Genomic DNA, 27,307 nt, shown 5'->3' on the forward strand with positions numbered 1-27,307 from the left:
AAGCCACCAGCAACAGGGGTGGGACCGCCCTCTGAAAAAAAAGTGTTCCGCAAAAGGAGAGAGGCGAGACTCATGCTCTTGCAATGAGAGAAGCTTGTCTCGGTGAGCACGGCTTCTGCATGGGCTTTCCCAGGACAGACAACTGCTCATCTGAAACGTGCAGGGCACACTCATTGTGCGACATCTTTTAAGCTTGCAGGATAGGCAGAGAGGAGAAGCGCTTAAGCGTCAGGAGGCTTTTTTCTTCGTCTTCTTCTTCGTCCAGCGAGGAGAAGATCTTCGTGCTGAAGGAGAAAGATTCTGAGAAAATGTCATTCTCAGTCCTCTTATATAGACAGGTAGCCCTGCTCGTTTTGGTGGGCTGAAGCACCATAGGTTTGTGACTTTGCACATACGTGATTGAAAACTACAGATTTTTTAAAGCAGTTTTAGGGTTCAACAATAACTGCAGAAAGACAGTAAGCAATGCTATTTATTCTTAATTGTTGAACAGTAACAAGTATTCTGCTTAATGAGTGAGCATACCATGGTAATCTGCTTAATGAGTGAGCATACCATGGTATGCGAAGGACCAGCGGAGAATCTTCATCTCCGAAGGACCAGCGGAGAATCTTTATTTCCCTTATCATTTCAGGTCCTATAGCCTTGTCCGCCATGTGCCTGCTCATACCCGTCTCTTGCAGCCCCGACATGACCATTGAGGTTGCCGCCGATTAGGAGATACTCGTTGATGTTGATTGATCGATGGTGATTGTCGAACTGACCAGAATTCCTCCTCCTCGTAGTCGTTGCACCCAGTCTGGGGGCATAACAGGAGACAACCCTCAGGATCACCAACCCGGTGTCAATCTTGATTGAAATGAGGCAATCTGAGGTCGACCTCTACAATGTTGTCGCACAGCTTCTCACTGACGATGATAGTCTCTTAGTTTCGGTTGTTTGTCACTCTATAGTAGTAGAGCTTGTACCATTCTCCGATGTCTCTTGCCTTGGTGCCTTTGTTGATGTTGAGGGTCGCAAGTTGTAGATGTTCAACTAGCTTTGTTGCGTCGTTTGGGCTTGGACGGCGTGTGTTGCCTGTGGGGGACAGGCTAGAATTTGGATCTAAATGTCATTGCAGTTTTTGATTCCAGTCAGCCAACGTGTCACACTGTCTGTCGCTGACCACCCTCACCGTTGGCCCGATCGAATATATCGTCGGTTTCCGGCCGGCACCGCGTGGAGGTGGTGATGGGATTTTGCCGGCTAGAGATGGCAGAATTTGGTAACAAAAATCTTTAATTTAGACACAAAAAAAACTTGAGAAGGAAGTAAATCTTGAACTGAGGTTCTTCCCAGTTTGGGGTATCCATGGTGGCTTCCTTCCACACGCCTGAACCAAAACTATGCCACCTTCAAAAGTGAATATAAAACAGGAAAAAGGCAAGACTTTACAGAATAGTTAGCAGGGATTGCATAGGCTTCACTCTCTTCAGCCATTCACACTCTGGGCCATCTTCAGCATCAGCACCTCATCCTAGGCAATCTGTACTGAAGACAAACCAACCTTGAGTGCAACAGAGTTCCTGGTTTTATGGTGATCTCCATTAGGCCATCAATGGCTACAGCTGTGGGTGGTTCCACATTTGGAAGGTGAGCAGGTGGAAGTACTAACGATGGATGTTTCCTCCATGCCGAGACCTACTCCTCATTCCAGTACTGGCGTGCCTCAAGTTTATGAATAAAATGTAACACTTTGTGTTGCAGATGAGCATGGAAGAACCGCTACTGTTTCTCATCTTGCTGTTGTAGGACATTGACAAAATCAAGACAGTTGTTCTTGATTTTCATAAACATAACCACCATTATGTGCCCATGACATAATGTCCAAGTCAAAAGTGAGAGTTTGTTCAAACTTTTGACTGCTACTGTCTATGTACTACAACAGCAAAAAAAAAACAGTTTAACAACACTGAATTGATAAAATCACAGGAAAACCTCATTCAAACGTCATACAATATAACATGTATATTCTGTTTTGGTTTGGTTCTGTTCTGTTCCTGTTTGCCCTGTCATTATTTGTTGACCTAGTTTCCTAATGTGTGCTTGTTTGTTCCCTCAGTTACTGATTATCACCACCTGTGTTTAATTAATTTTGCTTGTGTATTTATAACCCTGGTTCTGTTCAGTACTCTCTCAGTTCTCATTAATGTTTAAGTGCTTTGTGTTGATGTTACTCCTGCATATTTCTCTTTGATCAGTAACCCTTATGTACTGTTGCGGGTCAATTTGACCTGTTTTGATTTTTGAGTTGTCAAAAATATCAGTTAACCTATGATATTTTTGTTGAATTTTTGTGACTAAGTGCACGAGCGCCAGGCGCGTACTCTGCAAGGCGTTCTAACCATAAATATCTATGGTTCTATTAACGTACTGATTCTATCACTGACTGACACACATAATCTTCAGGAACACTGACATTTCTCTGTTCTTGCTCCACTTCATCTGACAGTAAATGCCGTGCTCTTTATAGCTCTGCTGCCACCATGTTTCCAACACCTGGCCCCACCTTGACGCAATGATTGACAGGGCAGGGTGGGGACGTGTTTGGCTCGGAATGCATTTTCAAATCCACACTGAATTTTGCTACATTCGTTGCGGGACATTTAATGAAAATGCAATCGCAAGTGTCTTAACTTAATTTAAAATAACATTTAAATGTTCATTTTGCTACAATTTTTGCTTAAACATATCTAGTCATTTCTGTAATACATTGTCATTTGAATTTTGCAACTTATAATTTAAACATTAACATTTTATATGTTAAAACTACTGTAGGAAATAGCAAATGTAAATTATATAATTGAATTATCATTTTGTTCAAAAGGATCAGGAGAAAGGAGTAAGGGATCGTTGTCAAGGTGAATTATTGACAGTGAATGTCATCACCGAGGTGTTAATGCACACATGCATATAGGGTATGTTAGCTACATGTACGTGTGTTTATTTTACTTTATCTAATAAAAAACCTATGGGCTTATACCCTGCTGTTTAAAACTGCAGTGAACCATCCATTTAAGACACAGCTAACAAAGACTGTACCACTACTTGTTTGATATAAGAACTTAAGAACTCAAGAGTTGCATTCCCTGTAGGAGATGGACTAAAAATGAACTCCCAAAAATTACTGCCAGATTCTGGAAGACAAATTCTTCAAACAGTGGTACAAGAGTATGTGGTGCTGGTCCTTCAAGAGTCACTCTCAATCTGTCTTCATGTATTTCACAAACACTTCAGCTTGTGATTCTTATTAAGTGGGGGTCATATTTCAGGATTTTTACCTAACTCTACCTAAGTCTCAGAGATCCTGACACCTTGCACTTCTGGAGACTCCAGTTAGGTTGCAGTTCTGGAAAATGGTGGCGCTGGAGACTAAAGGGTTCCTTAATTCTTTTGCAGTTAACATGTGTCTTTTCTTTTCCACCTGTTTTTGTCTGACCCTGCTGACCTAATGAGCATTTCACTGTTCAATGGTCATGCCTTAACCGCAATGTCTAGTATTGCATTACTATTGCATCCTTCTCATGGGCATTTAATAATTTTTGACTTTTCGATCTGAGTTAAATCTCTTTTTTGGCTCATTTTATCTGTAAAAGAAGTCGTATAAGGCGTTTTTCACTTCCGGCCTTCGTGAACAATTATCACTTATAAATGATTAAATACAAAATTAATAGTAGTTATTAAGATTAATGTGGTTTGGAATTGGTAAGATGTGCCTGGAAAAAAAAATATGATCAGAAAATTAACTTGCTTAATAATTCTGCACGCACTGTAAAGTGACAGCAGTCTAATAAACCTGATGATTGCGCCATTAATGTGAATCAAACAACAAAAGGAAAAGAGAGAATTACTCTCAGCTCTTGAATGAATAACTTCAGCTTTAATAAGCATTAATCTATCAGTTTATACAGTGAAAACTATGCAGTTATTTTACATTTGATTACTTTATTAGATTCTTTTTTTCATTTTCTTTTTTTGTGTGGACATAACCTTTGTTTTTTTTTGTTTTTTGACCTTGAGTCTCCAATAAAACCCATTCCCTACACTTTAAAAAGTGAACATGTGCAGTTGTTGCTTTAAGGAGGTATTTCTACTAATAAATTTTGTTTTAGTGACACGCAAGGCTCATTTGAGATGCGCCTCGACTCGCCTGGAATTCAGGCTGCAGTGAGGGGAGGAGTAAAATAATACTGCATTAACGCCAATGCGTAATTACTGTAATCTTGAGATGACAACACGTGACGTTATATTCGGAGCTGTTCCTTGGACTGGGATCAACGCCTAAATGAATCTACAGCGGTCAGGTGGTACAGCGGCCACTTGGTACACGTGGGAGCTTTCAGAAAACTCCCAGCTTACAAACTGGAATTCTGATCTCTACGAGGACGTGAACGAGCTTTTTACGAGCCAGAATCTCGTAGTTACAGTAATTACGATATGGCGTGAAAGCTCCTTGAAAATCAAATATTTTAAAAGAGAACAATACATCACGGTTCTTTAAACCAATGAGCATTAAGCTGTGTCGTCATCAAGTCGTTTCCCATCATGCTTTTGATCGCGCAGTTGGTGGAGAGCAACTGCGCCTGACTGCATAATTCTACACGGCCGTTGCAAGAGTTTTTTGATACATTTTAGCATGACATCAGAGCAAGGCGGTGTGGTGAGAAATTGAGTCCCCTCAGTAATCGGGTCTCATTTAGGACCCAGAGTGATCCCATTGGTTCAACAGACTTTTAATGGGTAGTATTTTCAGCACCTGATTACAATTCCTGCAAAATCATGTTATGATTTATATCATTAAAAATGCGTTATAATGACCATTAATTTCTTTTAAATTACATGGTTCATATACTAGTATATAACTGAAGCTATAGGTTGTGAAATCAAGCATTTCTCATTCTTACTGTTTTTTAGTCAGCTTATGTACTAGTATAGTTAACATCTACCCGAATAGCCTTCTAGATTAGCTTATATTATATTAGGTATGTTTTTTGCTTCCAATATAGTTCCCAATTACATGTTTCAAATTACTGATGTTTGTGTGTACTTAGCATGAAAATTAATTTAGTTGACTTCAGAATTCAAATTTCCTGATAATTTACTCACCCCCATGTCATCCAAGATGTTCATGTCTTTCTTTCTCCAGTCGAAAAGAAATGAAGGTTTTTGAGGAAAACGTTCCAGGATTTTTCTCCATATAGTGGACTTCACTGGGGTTCAACGGGTTGAAGGTCCAAATGTCCTTGATGAGCATTTGTGGTTAAAAAGTATAAAAATTTTATTTTTTTTAAGAAAATGTCCGATGGTTTCTCTAGATAAGACTCTTATTCCTCGTCTGGGATCATGTAGAGCTCTTTGAAGCTGCACTGAAACTGACATTTGGACCTTCAACCCGTTGAACCCCAGTGAAGTCCACTATATGGAGAAAAATCCTGGAATGTTTTCATCAAAAACACTTAATTTCTTTTCTGGCACAGACCGTTTTCAGTTCATTCCTAATGGACTTCTATAGGAATTAACTGAAAATGCTCTGCTCTGCACCGTTATGAATGCCCGTGCGTCTGTGCACTTTTTACTTTTGCTTTCGAATTAGCGATTTAAAAGCGAGGTGCAAAAGAGGGAACCCCCTCCCCCGCTGATACCGGTATTACCGTTGTTGTCATACATCGATTAACTGGTGGGAAAATTCGCTCACCATCATAACGCTACTGGGGGGGACTCAATTTCTCATGACAGCAGTCCACACTTGGACACAACCGGCATGCATCTCTGATCGGCTCTACACAGATTTTGCTCTTCTCAGACGAGCCTGAGATCTCACGGAGACTCGCGAGATCAAGCGTGACTTGAGAAGAAAAACAAATGGAGGACAATCGACATTGTCAGCTGGCTCTCCTGGAGCGCGTTCTGTTTACAGTGAAAAAAACAAAATAGAAAAATAAGAATATGGGTGATCTTCTTTCTCAATCACTTTAATGGCATGTTTGTGGCTGCCAAGTTTCAGTTATAGAAGCACTCAGCATCCGGTTGGTGAAGCATGCTCAATCTCATTGGCTATCGCGGGTATCACATCAGTCCGATCAAGAGTCGTAATTATCAAACGTGTTTGGCTGGCCACACACTTAAAGATTTTAAGCCCAATTTTGAGCCCATGTGGTCCGATTCAAGGATTGTCCTCCCAATCAATCAATTTGTCCCAACCAATTGTGTGGTGTCATTAGGCTATGATTATTTTACTGCTCCTGATCACGTCAGAAACTTCACAATCCCAAATCATAAATATCAAACAAGTTTTATATTTATGACTCTTGATCGGGCTGCCTCTGACGTGATACCCACGATAGCCAATGAGAGCCACCGGATGTTATGTGCTTCTATAACTCAAACTTGGCAGCCAGAAACATTATTTAATTTTGCCTAGCTGGAGATATCTGGTTAAATCTACTGACAGTTATGCCTCAGTAAAACCTTTTCAGGTTGATTTCAGTTATAATCAGTAATCTTAAATCCACATGAAGTACATTTCCTAAGTTGAACTGACTGAACTTTTTTTTTCAGTGTAATATAAACACATTAGGCTGAAGTAAGGAGAAAGCATCGAAAACGAACCTCTGTAACAATCGTGGAGATGTACGTTCCTTTATCATAGTCCCAGCCGTCCATACAGGCTTCTCGAGGAATAGACGAGACATTCACATCCACCCACGGGAGCAAACCTCTGTCCGAATAGTTCTTCACGATGTCCACTCGGTGTCTTGAGCATTTAGTGAGTCGAGAATCCTCGTCCTCATCCAGAGGAATAGACGCGTTTCTCCATTCATCAGTGATGTTCAGAGCCGCGGGAATGAGACAGTGATGAGCGGGTGTATCGCCCATGAACACCATAGATAACCCCGTGAAGCCATTGGGAATAATGCTCAAACACAAAAGAGTGAACACCGTCCTTTGGAAAGGTCCCCAGTCTCCCAGGAACGCGGTGCTGTCATCGTAGTCTGGAGAGTTCATGATAAATCTTCAGAGGAAAGTGAGAGAGAAAAAAATCGCAGGACTCAGGAAGCATCTAATACACTTTATATTTTTCCCCCACCTCTTATTTTTCTCATGTTGCGCTTTAGGGCTGTAATTAGCCTCCTCCCATCTGTGTCTAAAAATCCGGTGGTACGAGATGTTTTGTAATGTTTTGACTAGTGTTTTGTGCAGTCTGACCAAATGCATGCAGGCATTCACTTCGTGTAATTTTTGAATAAAGCACAGTAAACTTCAACTTATAGCCTAGCTACATTGATTTCATTTTGTTGTGCTCTTCTTTTGTACCTTGTTATGCTTTAAAACTGTGCTTTTTATTAGTTGTTATCATTTGATGAATAGGTCACTGCCCTTAACAACTGAAATAAACCTGTATAAATGTATCTGTGGACATAATATATTTCTGTAACATATACTGGTGTGATGATACGATGTTTAACTTGCCCTGTTCATGAGCCAGACTATTCAACATTCTCCATGTTCTCTGGTTGTAAAGTCATACAGTGCTGAAATTTTGTTGTTTTTTTCAAAAAAAAAAAAAAAAAAAAAAAAAAAGAGGATATATTTACAAATTACAATAAGGTTGCATTTTCACTGTAAAACCAACAAGCTACACTGATTTCCATTAGAAGAACAGTTAGAGAATATTCTTAAATACATTGTTTGTTTATTTATTTAAGTGCAAAATAGTCTTTTGTGGTGTCTTATATCATCCGCACATGTAAAGTTGGTTGATAACATAACTGCAATAAAGTAATAGCCTATAGTTAACAATTACTTGTTTACATACACTCTTAGAAGAGATAGAACCTTTGGAGTTCAATAAAGAACTTCAAAGTGCAAATATGAACTTCTAACTATCAAAAAGGTTCAAAGTTGTACAGGCTCTATAATGATCCACTGGTTATTTGAAAGTTCTTTTTAGAACCCTTTGTTGTGGTAACAGGTTTCATATTGATTTTTTTTTTTTTTTTGCCATGGCAACGCATCAAACTTTAATATTCTTTTCGGGTGTTTGTGAGGCTCTTAGCATGCTTCAAATTGCATGAAACTCGATGTCAGCCAGTAGACATGGACAAAGCCTTAGAAACGATCGGGGAGGAGGGGCTCAGTAGCGCCAACTTTTGACAAACACCAGTCTCAGTGCACATACTGAAAAACCTCCTTTTGGCAATCAGGTATCATTTTAAAGCTCAATGTCTATTACGATGTACGACATAAATAGAGGGGTGCAAGATACAGTGAAATTCAACAATGGAAACATTTATTTTCATTACACTACAGTAAAGAGATCTTGCAGTAGATCAAAAGCACTAAAAAAGAAAAGTTGGAATACCAAAGAATTGAACAAGAACTTAGAATTGCAAAACATTACAGTATACAGTCAATTACAGTACAGTAAAAAAATAAAATAAATTCAACATCCTCGGCCAAGGTGACCAAGTGGTGAACTTTGCAAGTGCTGCCTTGAGATGAGGCAGACCCAGCCTTATCATTGCTGTGTCCAGTACGAGCCCTGTGCATTTATTTGGCCCACATGCAATGCTTTAGAAACTCTAAGCATCTCTTTGCCTGTTTCGGAAGACAGCAGAAGGGGAAGGCTGTCTCCAAACAGAGGTTGGCCCACTGGATAATGAATGTATTAGCCCTACCCTTTCAGAGCACTAGCACATTCCAGTTGGAGTGTTGCATTGTCTTGTGCTTTAGAAATTGGCACCTCTTTATCAGATATCTGAAGACCTGTGGGCTGGCTGACACCTAATACCTTTGCAAGGTTCTATAATCTTGAGGTTGAGCCAGTTTGGTCCCGTTTGTTGGCAGGTAAATGAACAGGTAAACTGTGGGCAGCTGGCCAGGTGTACCACTTACACATAGTGTCTTTCCCCTCCCTGAGGTGATAATGTTCTTTTTCCATCTACATGAGTTCCCTATCATGGTGAACCCTGGATGTATATTAACAAACACCCTATAGCAGTCGAGGAATTCGATGCCAGGCTCAGTATTTGTGATACATACAGCCTGCAGGACAGCCTGCACACTCCAAATGTAGTGATACCCTGTTAGTAATCCCATATGATGTATTGTCCATGGTACGGTTTCCCGTAACACAGGTAAACCTGTGTTTTCCCCTGGATAGAGCTCTGTACCTGCCACCAGCCACTGCATTTATAGTAATTGCCCCCCTCCTTATGTTGGACCTACCACAGTGACGTCTTCCTACGTGTTGGTACTTCCCTATAGGTAAGTCCATGTGAATGTGTTTCCACATATTTATCTACTGCCAGTCCAGAGCTAGTTGAGTCCGCTCCTGCCAGTCCAGAGCCAGGTGAGTCCACGCCTGTCAGTCCAGAACCAGTCGAGTCCTCTTCTGCCAGTCCAGAGCCAGGTGAGTCCACGCCTGTCAGTCCAGAACCAGTCGAGTCCTCTTCTGCCTGTCCAGAACTAGTTGAGTCTGCTCCTGCCAGTCAAAGAGCCAGTCGAGTCAGCTACTCTCACCCCAGAGCCCGTTGAGCACAAACTGTCATGCCCTTGGAAGTGGAAGAAAAGGAGGGCCCATGCTGTGAATTCAAATGCCCTTCTTTAGAGGCTTCTAGCCCATTAGCCCAAGTTCAGAGTTTCCTAGTCACTGGTCCAGGAGGACCTGAGTCATAAGGTCCCTAAACCATTGGCCCAGGAGGGCCTGAGTCAAGAGATCCATAGCTCAGTGGATGAGGATAACCTGATTTGAATGGTCCAAGCTTCAGAGGAAGCTGTCCCAGAGCCCGCTTCAGCAGAAGTTGTACCAAAGATTCTTGTGTTGTCTCCAGCCCCGGATCCTCCAAAATCCCCTCCAGTCCCCAAGCCTGTTCCTTGCAGCCCAGGAGGGTGCTCCCAAGTCAAGGAGGGCACCCCAGTGTCAAGTCCAGAATCTGTCCATAAAGCCCTGAAGGGCATCTCAGCAGTCCCAGATGGTGTTCCTGAATCGGCCCCAGACACCAAGCCCAGGCAGAAGCCCCTACCAGTGGAGCGAGCCCATGTCTCCAGAAGGACCACCAACAATATCTCCATCTCGCCCTCCCTGTTAGCTGGTCCTTATGACCTCCCTGGTCAGCACCGAACTATACCACTGGATTATTTTTCTCCTTCCCAGTCCCTCCCCTATGTTCCCTGGCTGCCCTGGGTTCCAAGTTTTGTTCCCCATCCATCCTCCCATTTGGTACCTCCTTGGACTCCTTTGCACAGTCTGGATGCCTGAAGGCGTTCGTTGGGGGGAGGATACTGTCAGGATCCTGCCCTGACAGTCTTGTCTGTTTTATCTTTGTTTAATATTTCCTTGTTTGTCTTGTGCCTGAGCACATGACTCTGTCTCTCTTTGTGTTGGCCATGTGCTCCTCTCGTCCTGCCTCCCTGTTTCCTATTACCATGCCTCCTTGTTTACTCATTGACTAGTCCTCGTTAGCTTGATTGTGTTCACCTGATCCTCATGTGCTGTTCCCTTTATATTGTGCCTCTTTCGCTCATGTCTTTGGTGGTTCATTGTGTGCTTTATGGTGTTCATGTTCCTGAAGTTAATCTTTGATCTTGCTCTAGTCATTTTGTTATCTTGTTTGCAGCAACAGTGTATCCTTGTTGCTAATTTGTTTCTTCTAGTCCTCTTCTGCTTAGTGCTTTTGTGCATTCTAGTCCAGTTTGGTTTCTCTTTTGATTTAGAGCTTTATTTCTACTTAATATTTTCTCCTTTTCTCCTGTAAAGTGGTAGAGCTAAAATCTTAGAAATAAGAAAAGAATAAAAATTCTTTGCTATCCAAGTTTCTTATTTCTAGGATTTTAGCTCGTTTGTTTATACCTTTTATTTTCTTTCGTTAGCTTAGTAATATTCTTTGTTTCTTTACTTGTTGTTTCTCTAGTCATTGATTTTATCTGTTTATTTTTGTTCTCTTAAGTGTTGTTATATCTTCTCTGTCTTATCTTGTCTTGTTTCATCTAGTATGTTTCTTGTGTTTGTTCCTGCCCTGCCCTTTATCCTGAGTTCCTGGCCACTGACTCCCACTGCTTGGCAACAAGACTGGTACAGCTGTCAAACTCTTGTGTCAAGCCTCTGATTCTGTGAGCCTCCAACTGGCAGCGAGACTGGTGCTACATCTGAGACCTACATTAAACTATGGGTTCCTTGTGTTCCTGAGTAGCCTTTTCTGTGGTCTCCTGTACTCAAGTCTGTTGCCAACTTGGACTGTCTCACTGGTCATCCTTCCTGCCTGTCATTGTGTTGTCTGCGCTGCCCTACTGCTTTGAACCGTTTCACGCCTCACTCTCCTTGCTGTCTCTAGTCTTCAGTCTTGTTAATAAATACCCCTGAGCTGCTCATTTGCGTCTGGGTCCTATCTCTTGCAGAACTGTGACCATGTCCTGGCTCAGGAGGATCCACATTAAATTTTAGACCGCATCTAAAAACAAAACACCTGACTTCCCTGCTTACAGAAGTAAGACAACTCAGTAACACACCCAGTCCCAGGTAGTGGTGACACCGCTGAGACTGCAGCCTCTGTTCAACTTATACTCAGATCTGAAGCAAGGACAAATGTGCAAAGCAGCCAACAACGTTCTATTACATTACCTTTTGCATGCTGCAAAGATTTTGGCAGCAAAAAGATGCCATTATTGCCACACTTGCCCTTGTCAGCCCCAGCTCCTGATTACTGGGAGATTGTGAACAATGCCTGCAAGATACTAAAGCCTTTCAAAGAAGTTACATCTGAAATCAGTGCAAAAAGGTTTGTGTACTTCAATAAAAATATAGCTTTACATTCATTTAAAAAAAAAAAAAAATAGATTAATGAGTTATTGTAATCTTTGTCAAAGAAAATGTTTTTCTACAGTTTGACTGTATGCATTTCATGCATGGTTTTCTTTGCTTCTAAACAACACAGGCAAGACAGCATCCAAAGTTATTCTAATTGCAAGGGGGCTGCAAAAAGTCAACCAGAATCAGCTGGAAAGCTTGACTGTTTCATGACTCGGTTTCGGCAATGGTGAATTCATTGGCTGCTGACATGCAACCTTACCACAGAATTGAATTCTTTAGCCTGTTGGCAGAGGCAACCCTGCTTGACCCAAGATTTAAACAGAAGGACTCATGATCCAGCAGCAGCAGATGAGGCGTGAAGAGTATTACTGCAGCTTCAGCACTCAGGTCCAGCAGCCAAGTGAATGAACCTCATGCTAAGAGTACTATGCTTCCTACTCTCTTCTGAGCAACATTCAGTCTGGGGGTTTGATGAGAGGGTATCAAATTCATTTAGTGTCAGGAATGCCACGTCATAAGCAATGGCATCAATGAGGAGTTACTTGGCAGAGCCCCTGATTCCAAAGTGTGAGGATCCACTCAGTGGCTTATGAAGGTTTAATGGACATTACGAAGAGGAGACTTTGCATAGTTGCAACCTCTGTGCCTGCAGAGAGAATATTTTCAAAAACTGGGCAAATCATTTCAGAGAGGAGCAACAGGCTGAAACCAAACAAAATCAGGCAGCTTGTTTTCCTGAATGCAAACCTTCCCTAAAATCAGGACAAATGTCGTTGCCCAGCATGAGCAATTGTTTAAGAATGTTTTTGCCCTTTTTTCCCCAATTTGTTTATGCTGATAATGGCTGACACTTGTAAATGCCATTGTCTCTTAGTTTTGACATTTTATTTAAAATTTAAAAATTTTGCTTTGTTGTATTTAAAACAATAAAATTGAGCATAGTTTTTTTAGATAATTTATTTAAATAAAAATGTATGCTAATATCTCTCAAACTACACACACAAAATAGCTAGAATACTTGTGAATGAGGTTTTCTTTGTTCCTTTCCATTCAATTATTTATTTTATATTACTATTATTATTACTATTATTATTTATAAAACATTACAAATAAAGGACTAACTTAAAATTCAAAAGCAACACAGAAACAAACCTCTGTAGGTAAATGCTTTATTAACTACTCTAACGTAAACCCATTGCAAGTTCTCAGCACATGATCTTAACAAATTAAAATATAATCTGCATGCACAATAAAATATAGTAACATTTATTTACATTTCTCCACAGAAAGGTTTTAGCAGGATTTTAATAAAATGTTATTTAATAAGAGTAGTCATAATAAGCATATTTCCAGTACATGCCTCAGGCTTGTATAGTAGACTCTTCTGTAATCCTTGGCAAACTTCGACAGTTAGCTGTGCGTCTTATATCATCAATCCAGAACTAAAGTTAGCTTCAGTTCAGTTAGTAAACCAGCTCTACCGGTTACTTCCATAGACTGTAAAAAAAAAAAAAGATGACGCACTTCCACTCTCTTCCATTGTAGAAAAGTGAAGCCGCCAATGTCCCAATATGGCGCTGACATCTTGGAACCAGAGTCTGGGCAGTAGTGAGCGTGAGGTGGAGCGGCGGTATCAAGGCCCCGCCCACACTCCAGCAGAATCGGTTAGTACAGTTTACTGCAGAACAACTCATTATGTCAGTGTGAAATAAACAGTTCCAGCTCCAATCTCCTCCTGAAAATCCCGAAAAAAGTCAGTTGGCGCCTCAGTGACTACTTCTCTCAGAGAAGCTGTCAATCTCAGCCGTCACACCCCCGTTTTTTTTTAGCATCACAATAACTAACTAAAACCAAACTTATTTAAAAAAGGCAGCGGCTATTTGCACTAAGTGAAAATAGCAATATATTCTATTTACACTAAGTGACAATAGCAGCATTTTCTTAGCGATATGCTATTTACACTAGGTGAAAATAGCGATAGATTCTATTTACACCATGTAAAAGTATCAGTTATTTGCAATAAGAGTAAATAGTAATTAGATGTTATATTGGCAGATACTATTTGCACCTCAGTATTTTTGTACATTAAAAGGATGCAATAATATCATAGAGTATAAATGATTATATTTATTAAAATTATTAAATGGATACTGCCTTATTGGGAGAATAAAAACCCTCCCCACACCTTCCCCTAACCCTACCCAATAAACACTTTTAATATTATTAAACACTCATTTGCAGTTTATTTCCACTTTTAGAACATTATTTTCATTTTTATTGAAAATAAATGCGAGCTCGGCAAAAGGTGGATTCAAACCTGCGTTGATCGCCAGTGGTGTGTTTCCCAAAGCGGACTATGGTCGCAAGTTCAGTCGTTACCAATAGAGTTCAATGACACTTACGACCATGGTTCACCAATGATGCTTTTGGGAAACTCACCCCAGGTCTGCGAGCCTTACTCGCTACTGCTGCGCCACTGAAAATGTTGAATTCCATGCATCTTTTTTAAAACTTGAGTGGCCCAACCAGACATTGGTGGGCGGAGTTAGTGTAAATAGCATTTGCCAACAAGGGACACTATTTGCACTTTAAGAAAACTAACACTTGAACTTACATCACCGTGATAAAACTACATAAAATTACAGAAAGCATCTTTAAAATGAATTTGAAGTGTAATTTGATAGTTTAGTTTGTCTCACATCCCATTAGATTACATGGAGAGGGCGGGGTTTATGACCTTGTGGCGGGCTGTGAGCGGAGCGAGGCCGGTGGCGCGAGTCTCACAGAGGAGCTTGGAAGGATAAAAGGAGGAGCGACGACAGTGAAGGACAAAAGAGGACCAGGCCTGGATTTACGTTATGTTTTGTTCATGTGTGTGCGGCAGTCGTCCATAAGGGGCTGCTTTTACATTCATTTTGTGTTGTATTAAAGTGTTTGAATCATTTGCTGGTTCCCGCCTCCTTCTTCCCTACATACCTTGCTAAAAACCTACTGTATACTGCATCCAGCCACCTGGGGGTGATCGAAACGTTTTGGATTCATTTTTCAGGACTTGTGTAGCACACTTGGGTTACTTCGTATGAACCATCTCAAAAGAATGATTCGTTCAAGTATCGAATATCACTACACACAGTCCATGTTTATCTCCCCGCCAGAGCATTTAGCAGCAGCATTCAAGTATGAAATGTATTCTTATTAAAGCTACTAATGTTATTCAATTAAGATTTTCTGTTTTTCTTTTGTTGTTTGATTCACATTAACAGTATATACAGCAGTAGGTACTGTAAATTATGGTGCTTTCACTTTAATACACAGATCTAATATACACATGTAATTTCTTTACTTGCTGTTTATGTTCACAGACATCCGAAGCCCCTGCTATTGGTATGCATATAACGGTGATTCATTACCCTGTGGACACAACCACATATCATCCAAACCATCTCCAAGTGGACGGCAAGGAACCAGGATCAAGAAATCATTCATCACGAAGGCCTTGCATGAAGCATTGGGTCACATGGGTAAGGCTAAAGAGATTTAAATTGATTTCAATGGGTTATATGTTTCAGGCTTGCCTGACCATTCTGTTTTCCTAGATGTGAGGACACTGTTGAAAGATTTGTCAAGAAGTATCCAGCCATTAAAGCAGCCTTGCAAGTATATTTATATTTTTTCACCATCTGGAAAAATTGTGTGGAAATTGCTGATGCTCTTATGGTCGCGGCTCGTTTGTGTGAGACGGATTACGAGCAGAGCACCTTGCGACAGTGATTTTCAATCCTGACATTTCTCTCATGGAGCTCTTTCATATTGCGCTGATGATCTGAATCCGGAGTGTTTAACAAGAGACTAGTTTAGACTTTTCTCCTCATATTTTTGACTTTTTACAACTCATAATTATTATGTAGTATGTCATAATTTCAACTTTTTTTTATCTCATAATGACGTCATAATTATAGTACATCATAATTTAGATTTTGTTATAATTATGACAAAAGTTCAAAATGATGACTTGGTATATGGTATAGTTTGGACTAGGTATAATTATGACATATTTATGAGATGAATAGTCATAATTATTAACGTAAAACATTAAACTCATGGGACACGAGCGCTTCATCCTTTTTATGCACAAAACGAATTCTGTAAATCAAGATCAGTTGCACAATGTTCTTTATTTGTCTTTTAGTGTTTGTTAATCTTTTACACATAAACATCTAATATAAATAATTTCATTTATAAGTTTCTCTTCCCATTAAATTACATATAAAATGTCATAAATTTCACTTCAGCTGGCACTGCAAGGCATCATTAGCTTCTCATTTTCAGTACTGCATTAAAATCATCAGTTAAGTACAGATTTCATAACTCGACTTCATTTCACATAGGTATGTTCCATAAGAGGACAAGTTGTATATTAATCATCCCTTTATGTTTTCTTGAACAGTCTGACCCAGATAAATACATATTCATCTCTCTTGAGGTCTTCAGGAGCACAGCAAAGCCAAAAACACTGCATGGGCATTATATTCAGATAAAATATGTGTAGAAATCTAACGCTGTTCACTGCGAGTCTGAGTTGCCCTCTGCTGGTCAGATTTGCTCCTGAACTCCCGATCAAACTCCACTTGTGCTGAAGTCCTCTCAGATGGTGGAGAGGATCTATAAAGAACAGAAAAACATGCCGAAAGGATCACGAATCCCCGTTCAGTGTCAAAAGTGTCTCTATGGGGAATAAGGAAAAGAGTTACCGGTTTGGCAGGAAACGTAAACGAGGGTGTTTGTTTCAGTCTGTGGAAAAAGGATTCTCTATCAAACTCATCTGCAAAGTCAAAGAACCTCACAGGCCCTGAGGGAATATCTGAGGATTCCTCTGACGCACTTCCGTCTGGCTGAACCCGCTCGTCCTGCTGCTCTGTCTTATCATGTTTATGGCTTGACACGTTTCGAACCCTCACAATATCACTGAACGTCACTTTTCTGCATTTTACTAGTTTTCTCTTCTCTGCAAAACACTGAAAAAGAAAATGTTCTCATTATCCTGTGGATGTTGAGTTATGATACTGTATACACACACACACACACACACACACACACACACACACTCTCTCTCTTTCACACACACTCACACACACAAAGAGAGACATAAATATGTCTGACACGTTGTGCCGAAAGGCAAACTTTATTACATATTGTACTGTATGTGGCATTTATCACATTTAGGACCAAAGAACATCCCATAAATCACATTCGACAGAAATAGTTATTACAAATAGAGGCTTTATTCCAAAAGTTATTAAAATTTCTGCCTTTATTACAGTGAAAACCAAAAAGAGCCATTACAAAAGCCATTACCCCCCCATTCACTACAGCCTTGGAGTAAAGGGGTTCATTTACAGAGCCTTCATAATCCTTACGACCCGTCACAAGTGTTACGACTCATGTTCCTCTTCACATTTACTGTTGGTTGGACTGTAAGTAAAACGTCTTTTTTTAGACCTGGGGGAAAAAAACAACAACTTATAATTATTTAGTGTACTACAAACGTGAGTGCATCCCTGTGCAATCTTTCAGCAAATCTGGGCAGTTATGTAGAGTACTGCTGATGCCACAGCAAACAGCAGGGGGCGCTGCTCTTATCAGGCTTACCAAACTACTGTCTGCATGTGACTGATAGTCTCTGGTAAAGGTGATCCCAGACTCTCTGGAAGCAGAAGGTAGAGCAACCCGGAGAGAACATTCAGACTGCCGATTAAGATGTACGGCAAAGATTTGTAGTAGCCTCCTGCAGCAAAACAACAAGAGACACTTCAACAAATGGTTTTGATAGGCATGTTTGAGGAATTGACAATAAAGACATTATATATTTTGATCTTTAACTCTTTCCCCACCACTGTAACAAATTGTTAGTTACAAATCGTTAGTTAGAAATGTCAAATAGTCAAATAGTTAGAAATGTTTTTTTTAACGGAACTTCAAGTTCAAGTATTGATAAATACTAGAATGACTGAAGCTTGATTGACTGTTTACATATTTATGCAACAAAATATTCTGGGGGCCATGCAAGTTTTGTGAATATGATGAAAAATACTGGTGCTAGCTGACAACTTAAAAAAAAAAAGAAATGCTGGTGGGGAAAGAGTTAATAAGCATCAGTCATTAATAGTCTAATTTGATGGAAAAAAATGCTACTTGGATTGAAATGTTTGAGAACCCATGGAAATTTAAATATGGGAATTTCACAATTTATTGTTTAGACATCACACTAATCAGGGACGGACTGGGACTAAAATGAGCCCAGGACTGATACCTACACCCAGATCATATATGACTTATTTTTTGAGTCTTAAATGTCAAGTCCCTCGTCGGCATCAGTCGTTTCTTTGAGTCTCTTCTCATGCTGTTTTCACCTCTTAATTCTGCCAGTTTGTTTAACAGTGTCACAAGGAAAAGACTGAGGATGGCAGATGGAAACCGTTGTAAAAAAAGGGAACACAGAGAACAGAGACACGAGCAAGCAGAGGGGGAGCCAGGGTAGAGCAAACAAAGCAGGGAGCCAGGGTAGAGTGGGGAACCAGGGCGGATCAGGCACAGCGGGGGCCCAGGGTGGAGCAAACAAAACAGGGAACCAGGATAGAGTGGGGAAACAGGGCAGATCAGGCAGAGTGGGGAGGCCAGGGCGGAGCAAGCAGAGCGGGGGGCCGGGGGGAGAAAACAAAGTAGGTACCCAGTGTAGAGTGGGGAACCAGGGCGGATCAGGCACAGTGGGGGGCCAGAGTGGAGCAAGCAGAGCAGGGGGCCAGGTGGAGCGGGGAGCGAGGGCAGATCTGAAGACTACAGAAGGTTAGGGGACCATGGCAGAGCAGAGAGCCAGGGCACAGCAAACAAAGCCAGGGTAGAGGGGCGAACCAGGGCGGATCAGACAGAGCGGGAGCCAGGACGGAGCAAACAAAGAGGGGAGCCAGGGAAGAGTGGGGAAACAGAGCAGATCAGGCAGAGTGGGGGGCCAGGGTGGAGCAGGGGGCTGGGGTGGAGCGAGGGCAGAGCTGAAGAACACCATGGATGGTGACCGTAATGGTGGAGCCGGCAGAGAAGGCGGAGCTGGAGACCAATAGGTGGAGCCGGCTGGGCTGGAGACCACCACAGTAGAGCCAGTGGAGCTGGGCACCAAGGCGGAGCAGAGGTTTGCAGGGGGGTTGGGGGACCATGGCGGAGCAAAGAGAGGAAGCATACACAGATCTGGGGCAGCCTCTGTGGCTGTGACAGAGAGCTCAGGAAGTTCAGGGACGACTTCCATGGCCAAGACAGAGCAGACAGGAAGTTTATAGTCAGCCTCTGTGGCGCAGTGATTTCAGGAATGGACTCTCTGGCAGTAACAGAGCCTGACAGAGGCTGCAGATTGTTCAGAGTCAGCCTCTGTGGCCATAGCAGAGGGCGCAGATTTCAAAATTGTCTTCCTTTTGCCTTTGTCTCAAGCTCCCCTCTAGTTCGCACAGGTCCCTTGTCTCTCCTCCCTTAATTTTGGGGTCTTAAGCCTTTGCCGCTCCACTGGAACTACCTGGCTGCTTTCCCACTGCTTTCCAGAAGCCCTCAGCCTTCACCTCTGTACAGAACTGGTTCATTACCAATATCTCTGCTCTGGTTGAAATTTTGAAAATTGGTTGAAATACTGGTTGAAATATTATGAAAATGCCTCAGTGAAAGTCAGTGTTGTTTGGACCCCAACATTCTTCAAAATATCTTATTTTGTGTTCCACAGAAAGAAAGATATACATATAGGAATGACATGAGGGCAAGTAAATGATGACAGAATGTTCATTTACAGGTGAAATAAACCTCTCTTGTACAGTTCTGAAGCGAACTGGAATTGTAGTTTGAGGAGGAGATGCCAGTTTTTAAGAGTTTTTACACTACCTTCTGTGTCTCGTCGACCTGACCTGGGAATATTTCTCTCCCTCTACATCATTTGTATAGAAACCTGGTTTTGACAACTAAATTGGCCCACAGATTGACTGGGAAAGGTCCTAGCATTCCTTAAGGCCAGTCCATCCCTTGTGCAAATTAAATCACTTAAAGCTGTATAAATAAAATTAGGATACTACACTGCAAAAATTATTTTCCTACCCAGTATTTTTTGTCTTGTTTCCAGTACAAATATCTACCATTCTTAAATCAAGATGCATTTACTGGAGAATCAAAATGACTTCACATATTAAGTCTTGCTTTCTTAAAAATCTATCTAAATTAAGTGAGGTTTTGCTTAAAAGAATAAAAAATATCTGGGACAGCCTTCCTGATTACCCATCTTGAGTGACAGAATCCTTCCTTACATGAGGAACTACATTGATCACAGTAGATGTAGGATTTAGGAGATGAGATAGAAGAGATTATAGAGACTACAGTTCAGTGACCTAAGTAGATGAAGTATGGTGCAGAAATGCTGCCGACTCTGGATGCCATGGAGCAGGTTCCTAAAGCCGTGTTCCTCAGAATGGTGGGGTAAAGCTCTGCAGTCGCTGGGTACACGATCGCAAATGCTGCTGACAGGCCGAACTTTCCCAGCATCACCAGAGAAATGGCAACAGAGCTCATATCTACAGGTTAAAAGAGACAAAACACCCCATCCAAAGTTGACCAAATACTGCAAAAAATGATGCTCTTCCTCAGTATTTTTGTCTTGTTTTCCAGCACAAATATCTAAACATTCTTAAATCAAGATACATTTACTTGGGAAGCAAAAAAAAATATCAAGTCTTGAAGATATTAAGTCTTGTTTTTTGGAAAAATGTGTCATAGTGAAGTGAGTTTATGCTTAAAACAAGAAACAGTAACTGCCAATGGGGTAAAAAAAAAAAAAAAACAACAATTCAAAGGGAAAACAAGATTATTTTTCTGACTCCACTGGCAAACATTTTTCTTCTTATCTTGTTTTTGAAGACTTAATATGTGATTTTGCTTCTCAAGTAAATGGCTGATTGATTGTTTAGAGTTTAATGCCATGGCTATATTCATGAAGAGAAAAATAGAAAAAAAAATAGAAAAAGTAAATCAATTTAAAAAATATCAAAATATCAAATAAAAAAAATTAAACAGCAACTAAAAAAAGTTTTCTCATTAAATGTATCTTGATTGATTAATGTTTAGATATTTGCACTAGAAAACAAGACAAAAATACTGAAGAAGAACCTCATTTTTTTCCAGTGTGTCAAAAATCAAACACATCATTAGACGGACAAATCCTCATAACCATGCTGTCATGCCAAAGTTTGTCAGAAAATCCAGCAAATGGTGACAATTAATAGGTTTAACACAATCAAAAGTGAACACTAAACCTTCTATTCACTATTTCTGCTAATACACATTTTTAATGAATCTATCATACCACATCACAGTTAAATTTCTCACGTTGTGGTATGAGGTGTATGAAGAGAAGAACCAGTCCTCCTAATGACAGGGTAGAGGACAAGCAGAGGCGGCGTGGCCAGTGTCGGAGCATCAGCCAGGCCATGATGAGCGCAGGCACTTCCACTACTGCTGACAGGAGGCAGTTCAGGTAGATGTTCCCATGCAGACTGGATGTGTTCAGAGACAAGGCACAGTATCCGATTGAAACAGCCGACCTAACGGAAGGAAGTCAGTGAGTGAGCAGCAGGTCCATACAGAAGTCAGCCTAAACAACTCAGTCTTAACACAAAACAAATACTGGATGACCCTTTCTTATTTAAATCAAAACACATTATGGCCAAGAGTCTGAGACCAATTTTGTTTAAAAGAATAAAATGCTATGATTTAAGTTTCTGTTGTATTTCTAATCAAGCGAGCAAATATATGACATTAATGGCATTAATTCTTTGAACATCTCAGATCATGCTGGAGATCATGAGCATCAGCTTTTGTTCATGTTCCTCCAGTGCTGCAGAATTCGCAAATTCAAGCTATTCACATGATTTTTAATTCTGCATTCACCTTGTTATGCTCATTCTTAGAAAGAAAGGTTCTACATTTAGTAGTGACCAAAAGTGATGTCCAGCCTAGGAAAATTGACATCTTTATATTTTATAAATATTATTAAAAATTGTGAAAGATTTTGTAAGCATATTGCGTAGGTGTCACAGACACACTAGGCTCTACCCTCACACAGACACAGCGCACGTCATCACCGGAGTACTAACCACGCACACCTGACATCTATCAGCACCCTCATCAACAGCAACATAAAAGACACTAGCTCACACTCAGTCACTGTCTGGTCTTGTTAACTCATAGACTTACCTGTCTGCTTACCTTACAGACTCCAACGAAGATACTCACCTGTCTCCAACGTGTTTCCTCGTCCCCTGTGAGTTACTCTGTGTCTGATCTGCTCCAAGTCTGCCAGCGGTCTGCCATTCCTGCAAATACAAGACAAGTATCAGTTCTACGATCACATCTGTCAACTTATCCACCTGCTATTACTCACCTGCACTCTGCCTGCCATCCTGGTTGTTCAATAAACTTATTAACTATTCCATCTGTGTCTCCGTCCCCTTCTGTACCGTAACAGAAGACCGGACCAACAACGCCGAACAGCCAGGATGAGCGCCCCGGATCCCTTCCAGGAACTTGTTGATGTTCTCCGACGAGCACTCTCCAGCACTTCCCCGGCATCTGCACCAGCACTCACTTCCGCATTCACCGCCACCTCTCCTTCTCCATCTGCAGTCGCTAGTCCCATGGCCAAACCGGCGCCCTTCTCTGGTTCGGCGGAGGATTGCAATGGCTTTCTCCTGCAGTGTTCGCTGGTCCTGGAGATGCTACCGCACTTGTATCCCGATGATCACGCTAAGGTAGCGTTCATAATCTCTCAACTCTATGGCAAGGCACTTCGCTGGGCAGAACCGCTCTGGTCACAGAAAAATCCGATCACCCAGTTCCACCAGGTCTCTCCAGTTTCACCGCTCACTTGATCAATTGAAACAAGGTTCCATGTCTGTAACAGACTATGCTCTCCAATTCAGGACTCTGGCTGCCTCTAGCGGGTGGAACGAACAAGCTCTCATCACGACATATTGGCAAGGGTTGGATCCACGCGTGCGGTTGCATCTCACTGCATACGAGGATTCCATCAGGCTCGAGCGCTTCATACAACTCTCCATCAGGTTCGCCACACTTATGCAGTTGTGTCTCAAAGAGCACCAGGGCCAGTCGTTCTTCCCATCACCTCTCCGCCGACCAGAATCCGTCAGCTCCCCAGAACCAGCCAGCGAGCCTATGCAAATGGATCACTCTCGTCTGTCTTCAGCTGAGCGGCAGAGACGGCTGACCCAGAACCTTTGTTTATATTGTGGTCAAGCTGGGCATTACATTTCTGAATGCCCCAGTCACCCAGCTCGTCCCATGGTGAGTGTTATCATTCCTTCGATACATAAGATGAAACCACTTACCATTGTTGTAAACCTTACTGCTGCCGGTTTATGTCTTCCAGTTAATGCCCTCCTCAATTCTGGGTCAGCCGGGAATTTCATCTCTGGAGCACTCTGCCGCCAGCTCCAACTTAAAACAACAGCCACGCCATCAGTTTACCAAATCCACTCGGTAACTGGAAGACCCTTACGACAAGTGCGCTACAGCGTCGGCCCCACTTCACTCCAAGTTGGCATCCTCCACATAGAAGACATCCATCTGCTGGTTCTGGAGGATTCCACCGCTGATGTGATTTTAGGGCACCCATGGTTGGAGCAGCATAATCCTGTCATCTCGTGGAAGACGGGAGAAATCCTGAAGTGGGGTGACAAATGTTTCGTGAACTGTTTTCCTGAGTTTCCTGTCCCAAGTTCTCCGTGTTCCGAGGAATTACCAGTCTGTGCTACTTCTATTGAAAGTCCCCTAGAGAAACGCTCCATGGACATCCCAAAATGTTATTCCCACTTCAGTGATGTCTTCTGTCCCAAGAAAGCCTCCACGCTGCCTCCACACTGGCCATGGGACTGCGCCATTGATCTGCTTCCCGGTGAGCCAGTGCCCAAGGGAAAGATATACTGACTTTCCATCCCGGAGGAGAAGGCCATGGAGGAATATATCAAAGAAGCCCTGTCCCAAGGCTACATACGCCAGTCTACTTCCCCTGCTGCTTCAAGCTTCTTTTTTGTGGCGAAGAAGGACGGAGGCTTGCGGCCCTGCATAGATTACAGAGCTCTCAACAAAAGTTCAGATATCCACTTCCTCTCGTCCCCTCTGCATTGGAACATCTCTGAGGTGTCACTGTGTTCACCAAGTTGGACCTCCACAGCGCGTATAACCTCATCCGGATACGTGAGGGGGACGAATGGAAGACGGCCTTTGTGACCCCTACTGGCCACTATGAATACCTAGTCATGCCGTATGGTCTTGTCAACGCCCCCTCCGTATTCCAGGATTTCATCCATGAGGTGCTCCGGGAGTTCCTGCACAAGTCAGTCCTAGTGTACATCAATAACATCTTGATATACTCCCAGAGCCTGGCCGACCATCGCCACCACGTTGCGGAGGTCCTGCAACGCCTGAGGGAATTCAACCTGTTCCTAAAGGCAGAAAAGTGTACCTTCCACCAGCCCTCAGTGCAGTTCCTTGGCTACTACATCGATTGCAGTGGCATCCGGATGGATGAGAGGAAGGTCTCTGCCATAAAGAAACAACGCTTCTGGTGTCCGAATATGGCATCTGACGTTAGAAGGTACGTGCAAGGATGCAAGGAATGCGCCATCTCAAAGAGTCCACGCCATCTTCCCTCCGGCAAACTCCAGCCTCTGCCCGTTCCAAATCGTCCCTGGTCACACCTAGGGGTTGATTTCATCACTGACCTCCCAGTATCTCACAACTGCACATGCATTCTGGTGGTTGTGGATAGATTCTCGAAGTCATGTCGTCTAATTCCTCTAAGAGGATTGCCTACTGCTATGGAGACTGCTGAACTAATGTTTAACTATATTTTCAGATACTATGGAATTCCTGAGGACATTGTATCAGACCGAGGGCCACAGTTTATCTCCAGAGTCTGGAAAGCTTTCTTCAATCTCATAGGTGTGACCGTAAGCCTCTCCTTAGGCTACCATCCACAGATGAACAGGCAGACAGAGCGGAAGATACAGGAGATCGGTCGCTTCCTGCGTACCTTCTGTCACGGCCACCAGGACTCTTGGAACCAGTTCCTGAGTTGGGCCGAGTATGCCCAGAACTCGCTTCGTCAGCCTACCACCGGACTCACCCCGTTCCAGCGCGTGCTTGGCTATCAACCCCCACTGTTCCCCTGGACTGGGGAACCCTCGGATGTTCCAGCGGTCGACTACTGGTTCCGAGAGAGCTAGAGGGTCTGGGACTCAGCACACCATCAGCTCCAACGGGCCCTACGCAGGCGTAGGATGACGGCCGACCTTCGACGCTCCGACGCACCTAACTATCAACCAGGACAGAAGGTTTGGCTGTCAACGAGGGACATCAGGATGCGCCTGCCCTGCAGGAAGCTGAGTCCCAGGTTCATTGGCCCCTTCACCATCGTCCGGCAGATTAACCCCGTCACTTACGAGCTCCAGCTCCCACCTGAGTATAAGATTCACCCCACTTTCCACGTGTCACTTTTAAAGCCTCATCATCCTTCTGTCACTCTTTCCACAGAGCCTGGCGAAACCGAGGAACGCCCCCTTCCTCTCATCGTGGATGATGGATCTGCCTACCTGGTTTGTGACATCTTGGACCCCCGGCGCCGTGGTGGTCACCTGGAGTACCTCATGGATTGGGAGGGCTACGGTCCCGAGGACCGCTCATGGGTCCCCAGGAATGATGTACTCGACCCGAACCTGCTTGACACCTTCCATGCCACTCATCCAGACAGACCAGCACCGCGTGGCAGAGGTCGACCACCACGACGTCGGGGTCCACGGCCCTCAGGAGCAAGCCATGGAGGGGGGGGGGGTAATGTCACAGACATGTCAGGCTCTACCCTCACACAGACACAGCGCACGTCATCACCGGAGTACTAACCACGCACACCTGACATCTATCAGCACCCTCATCAACAGCACCATAAAAGACACTAGCTCACACTCAGTCACTGTCCGGTCTCGTTAACTCATAGACTTACCTGTCTGCTTACCTTACAGACTCCAACGAAGATACTCACCTGTCTCCAACGTGTTTCCTCGTCCCCTTGTGTTCTCCTCGTCTCCTGTGAGTTACTCTGTGTCTGATCTGCTCCAAGTCTGCCAGCGGTCTGCCATTCCTGCAAATACAAGACAAGTATCAGTTCTACGATCACATCTGTCAACTTATCCACCTGCTATTACTCACCTGCACTCTGCCTGCCATCCTGGTTGTTCAGTAAACTTATTAACTATTCCATCTGTGTCTCCGTCCCCTTCTGTACCATAACAGTAGGTGTGCTAATTTTTTTTTTTTTGTGATAATAACACAATGAAACATGCCAAATTCTGCATCATTTTTGGCCAGAAAATATGAACACATACAAAAACAAGAGAGAACCAATGAAATTTTAATAACTGTTGTATGTTGTAGACAATGTTTTCCATCAGGTGCCTCATATATACTGGTAGAACCTTTTAGAGATTCCATCATGGGATCATTTTATTGATTTAGTTTATTTTTTTTTTAATTCATTTTTTATTTTGGTTAAATTTTATCACAAGATCACTAGATAAAAAATTTAAATAACCATGCTTGAAAAGCATGAAAGTATTACGCAATCATTTAAGACATTTCTCCTTTTTGTTATAAGATTGAGTCAAGAACCCTTGAGTCAAGAGTTCCCATTCAGTCAGTCACTACGAGTTACGTCAGTGACTGACGAACTGGAATCATGCCTGAGAGATCTATCATCTTCGAATGTTAACAGAACCAGCCAATGGACATTAGCGAGTGAGATTTGCATTGCGAACCATGCCCCGTGCTGCGGGTATATAGGAAGCGAGCAGAGATACACTCACCAAGCTTTCACTTCAGAACTCTGCTTTCATCAAACGTTTCTGGATGTGGTTTCCTGGTCCCGGCTGACAGTCACGATCACTGCCTCTCGTTTCTGGGACTTAAGCACATTGAGGTAGCAATCGTGGATGAATCATGCACTCACTGCGGGAAGATGGCCATCTCGATGCTGAGATCGAGACTCCAGTGCCTCGCAAGAGGTGGGGTTCCCTCCGCTATCCCTGATGTAGTTCTTCTGCTGGCCAGCAGAAGTCTACTTTGGTTGATACGCAGAGTGATCTGAGGATTACAGTGGGGGCTTACCCAAAGGGCCAAACCCTGCGGCCCCTCACCCATCTATGTTATCGCAAGCTGTGGAGCTTCCGAATAGTGGTGCTGGTCCCTCTCATGAGGGACCTAGTATCTCATTTGGGGCTCCACCGGAGGACCAGATGTCTATCGCTCCATGGAGAGTGGGCTAGAGTCCTCTGACGTAACTCATAGTGACTGACTGAATGTGAACGTCTA

The 27,307-nt window shown here is 42.6% G+C and overlaps 1 protein-coding gene across 16 annotated transcripts in view; it reads right to left on the reverse strand.

Moving 5' to 3' along the window:
- Positions 1 to 27,307, reverse strand: part of slc22a21 (solute carrier family 22 member 21) — a 67,388-nt gene that overhangs the window by 28,143 nt on the left and 11,938 nt on the right. For 7 of the 16 annotated variants that reach the window (XR_007927051.1, XR_007927050.1, XR_007927049.1 and 4 more), the window contains exon 1: positions 6,649 to 7,557. The exons of 5 other annotated variants lie outside the window; for them this stretch is intronic. Coding sequence is in view for 3 of the 11 variants with exons in the window: in XM_051876724.1 (XP_051732684.1) it covers positions 17,281 to 17,347; positions 17,498 to 17,633; positions 20,260 to 20,442; positions 21,254 to 21,468 (601 nt within the window). In the remaining 8 variants the exon portion in view is untranslated. Of the gene's footprint in view, positions 1 to 6,648; positions 7,558 to 16,004; positions 16,864 to 16,998; positions 17,348 to 17,497; positions 17,634 to 20,259; positions 20,443 to 21,253; positions 21,469 to 27,307 lie in introns of those variants that run through there. 4 more of the 16 variants (XR_007927046.1, XM_051876724.1, XM_051876723.1 and 1 more) reach the window with 4 other exon arrangements.

Source organism: Ctenopharyngodon idella, chromosome 21 (assembly GCF_019924925.1).
Source record: "Ctenopharyngodon idella isolate HZGC_01 chromosome 21, HZGC01, whole genome shotgun sequence".
NCBI classification, from domain to species: Eukaryota; Metazoa; Chordata; class Actinopteri; order Cypriniformes; family Xenocyprididae; genus Ctenopharyngodon; species Ctenopharyngodon idella.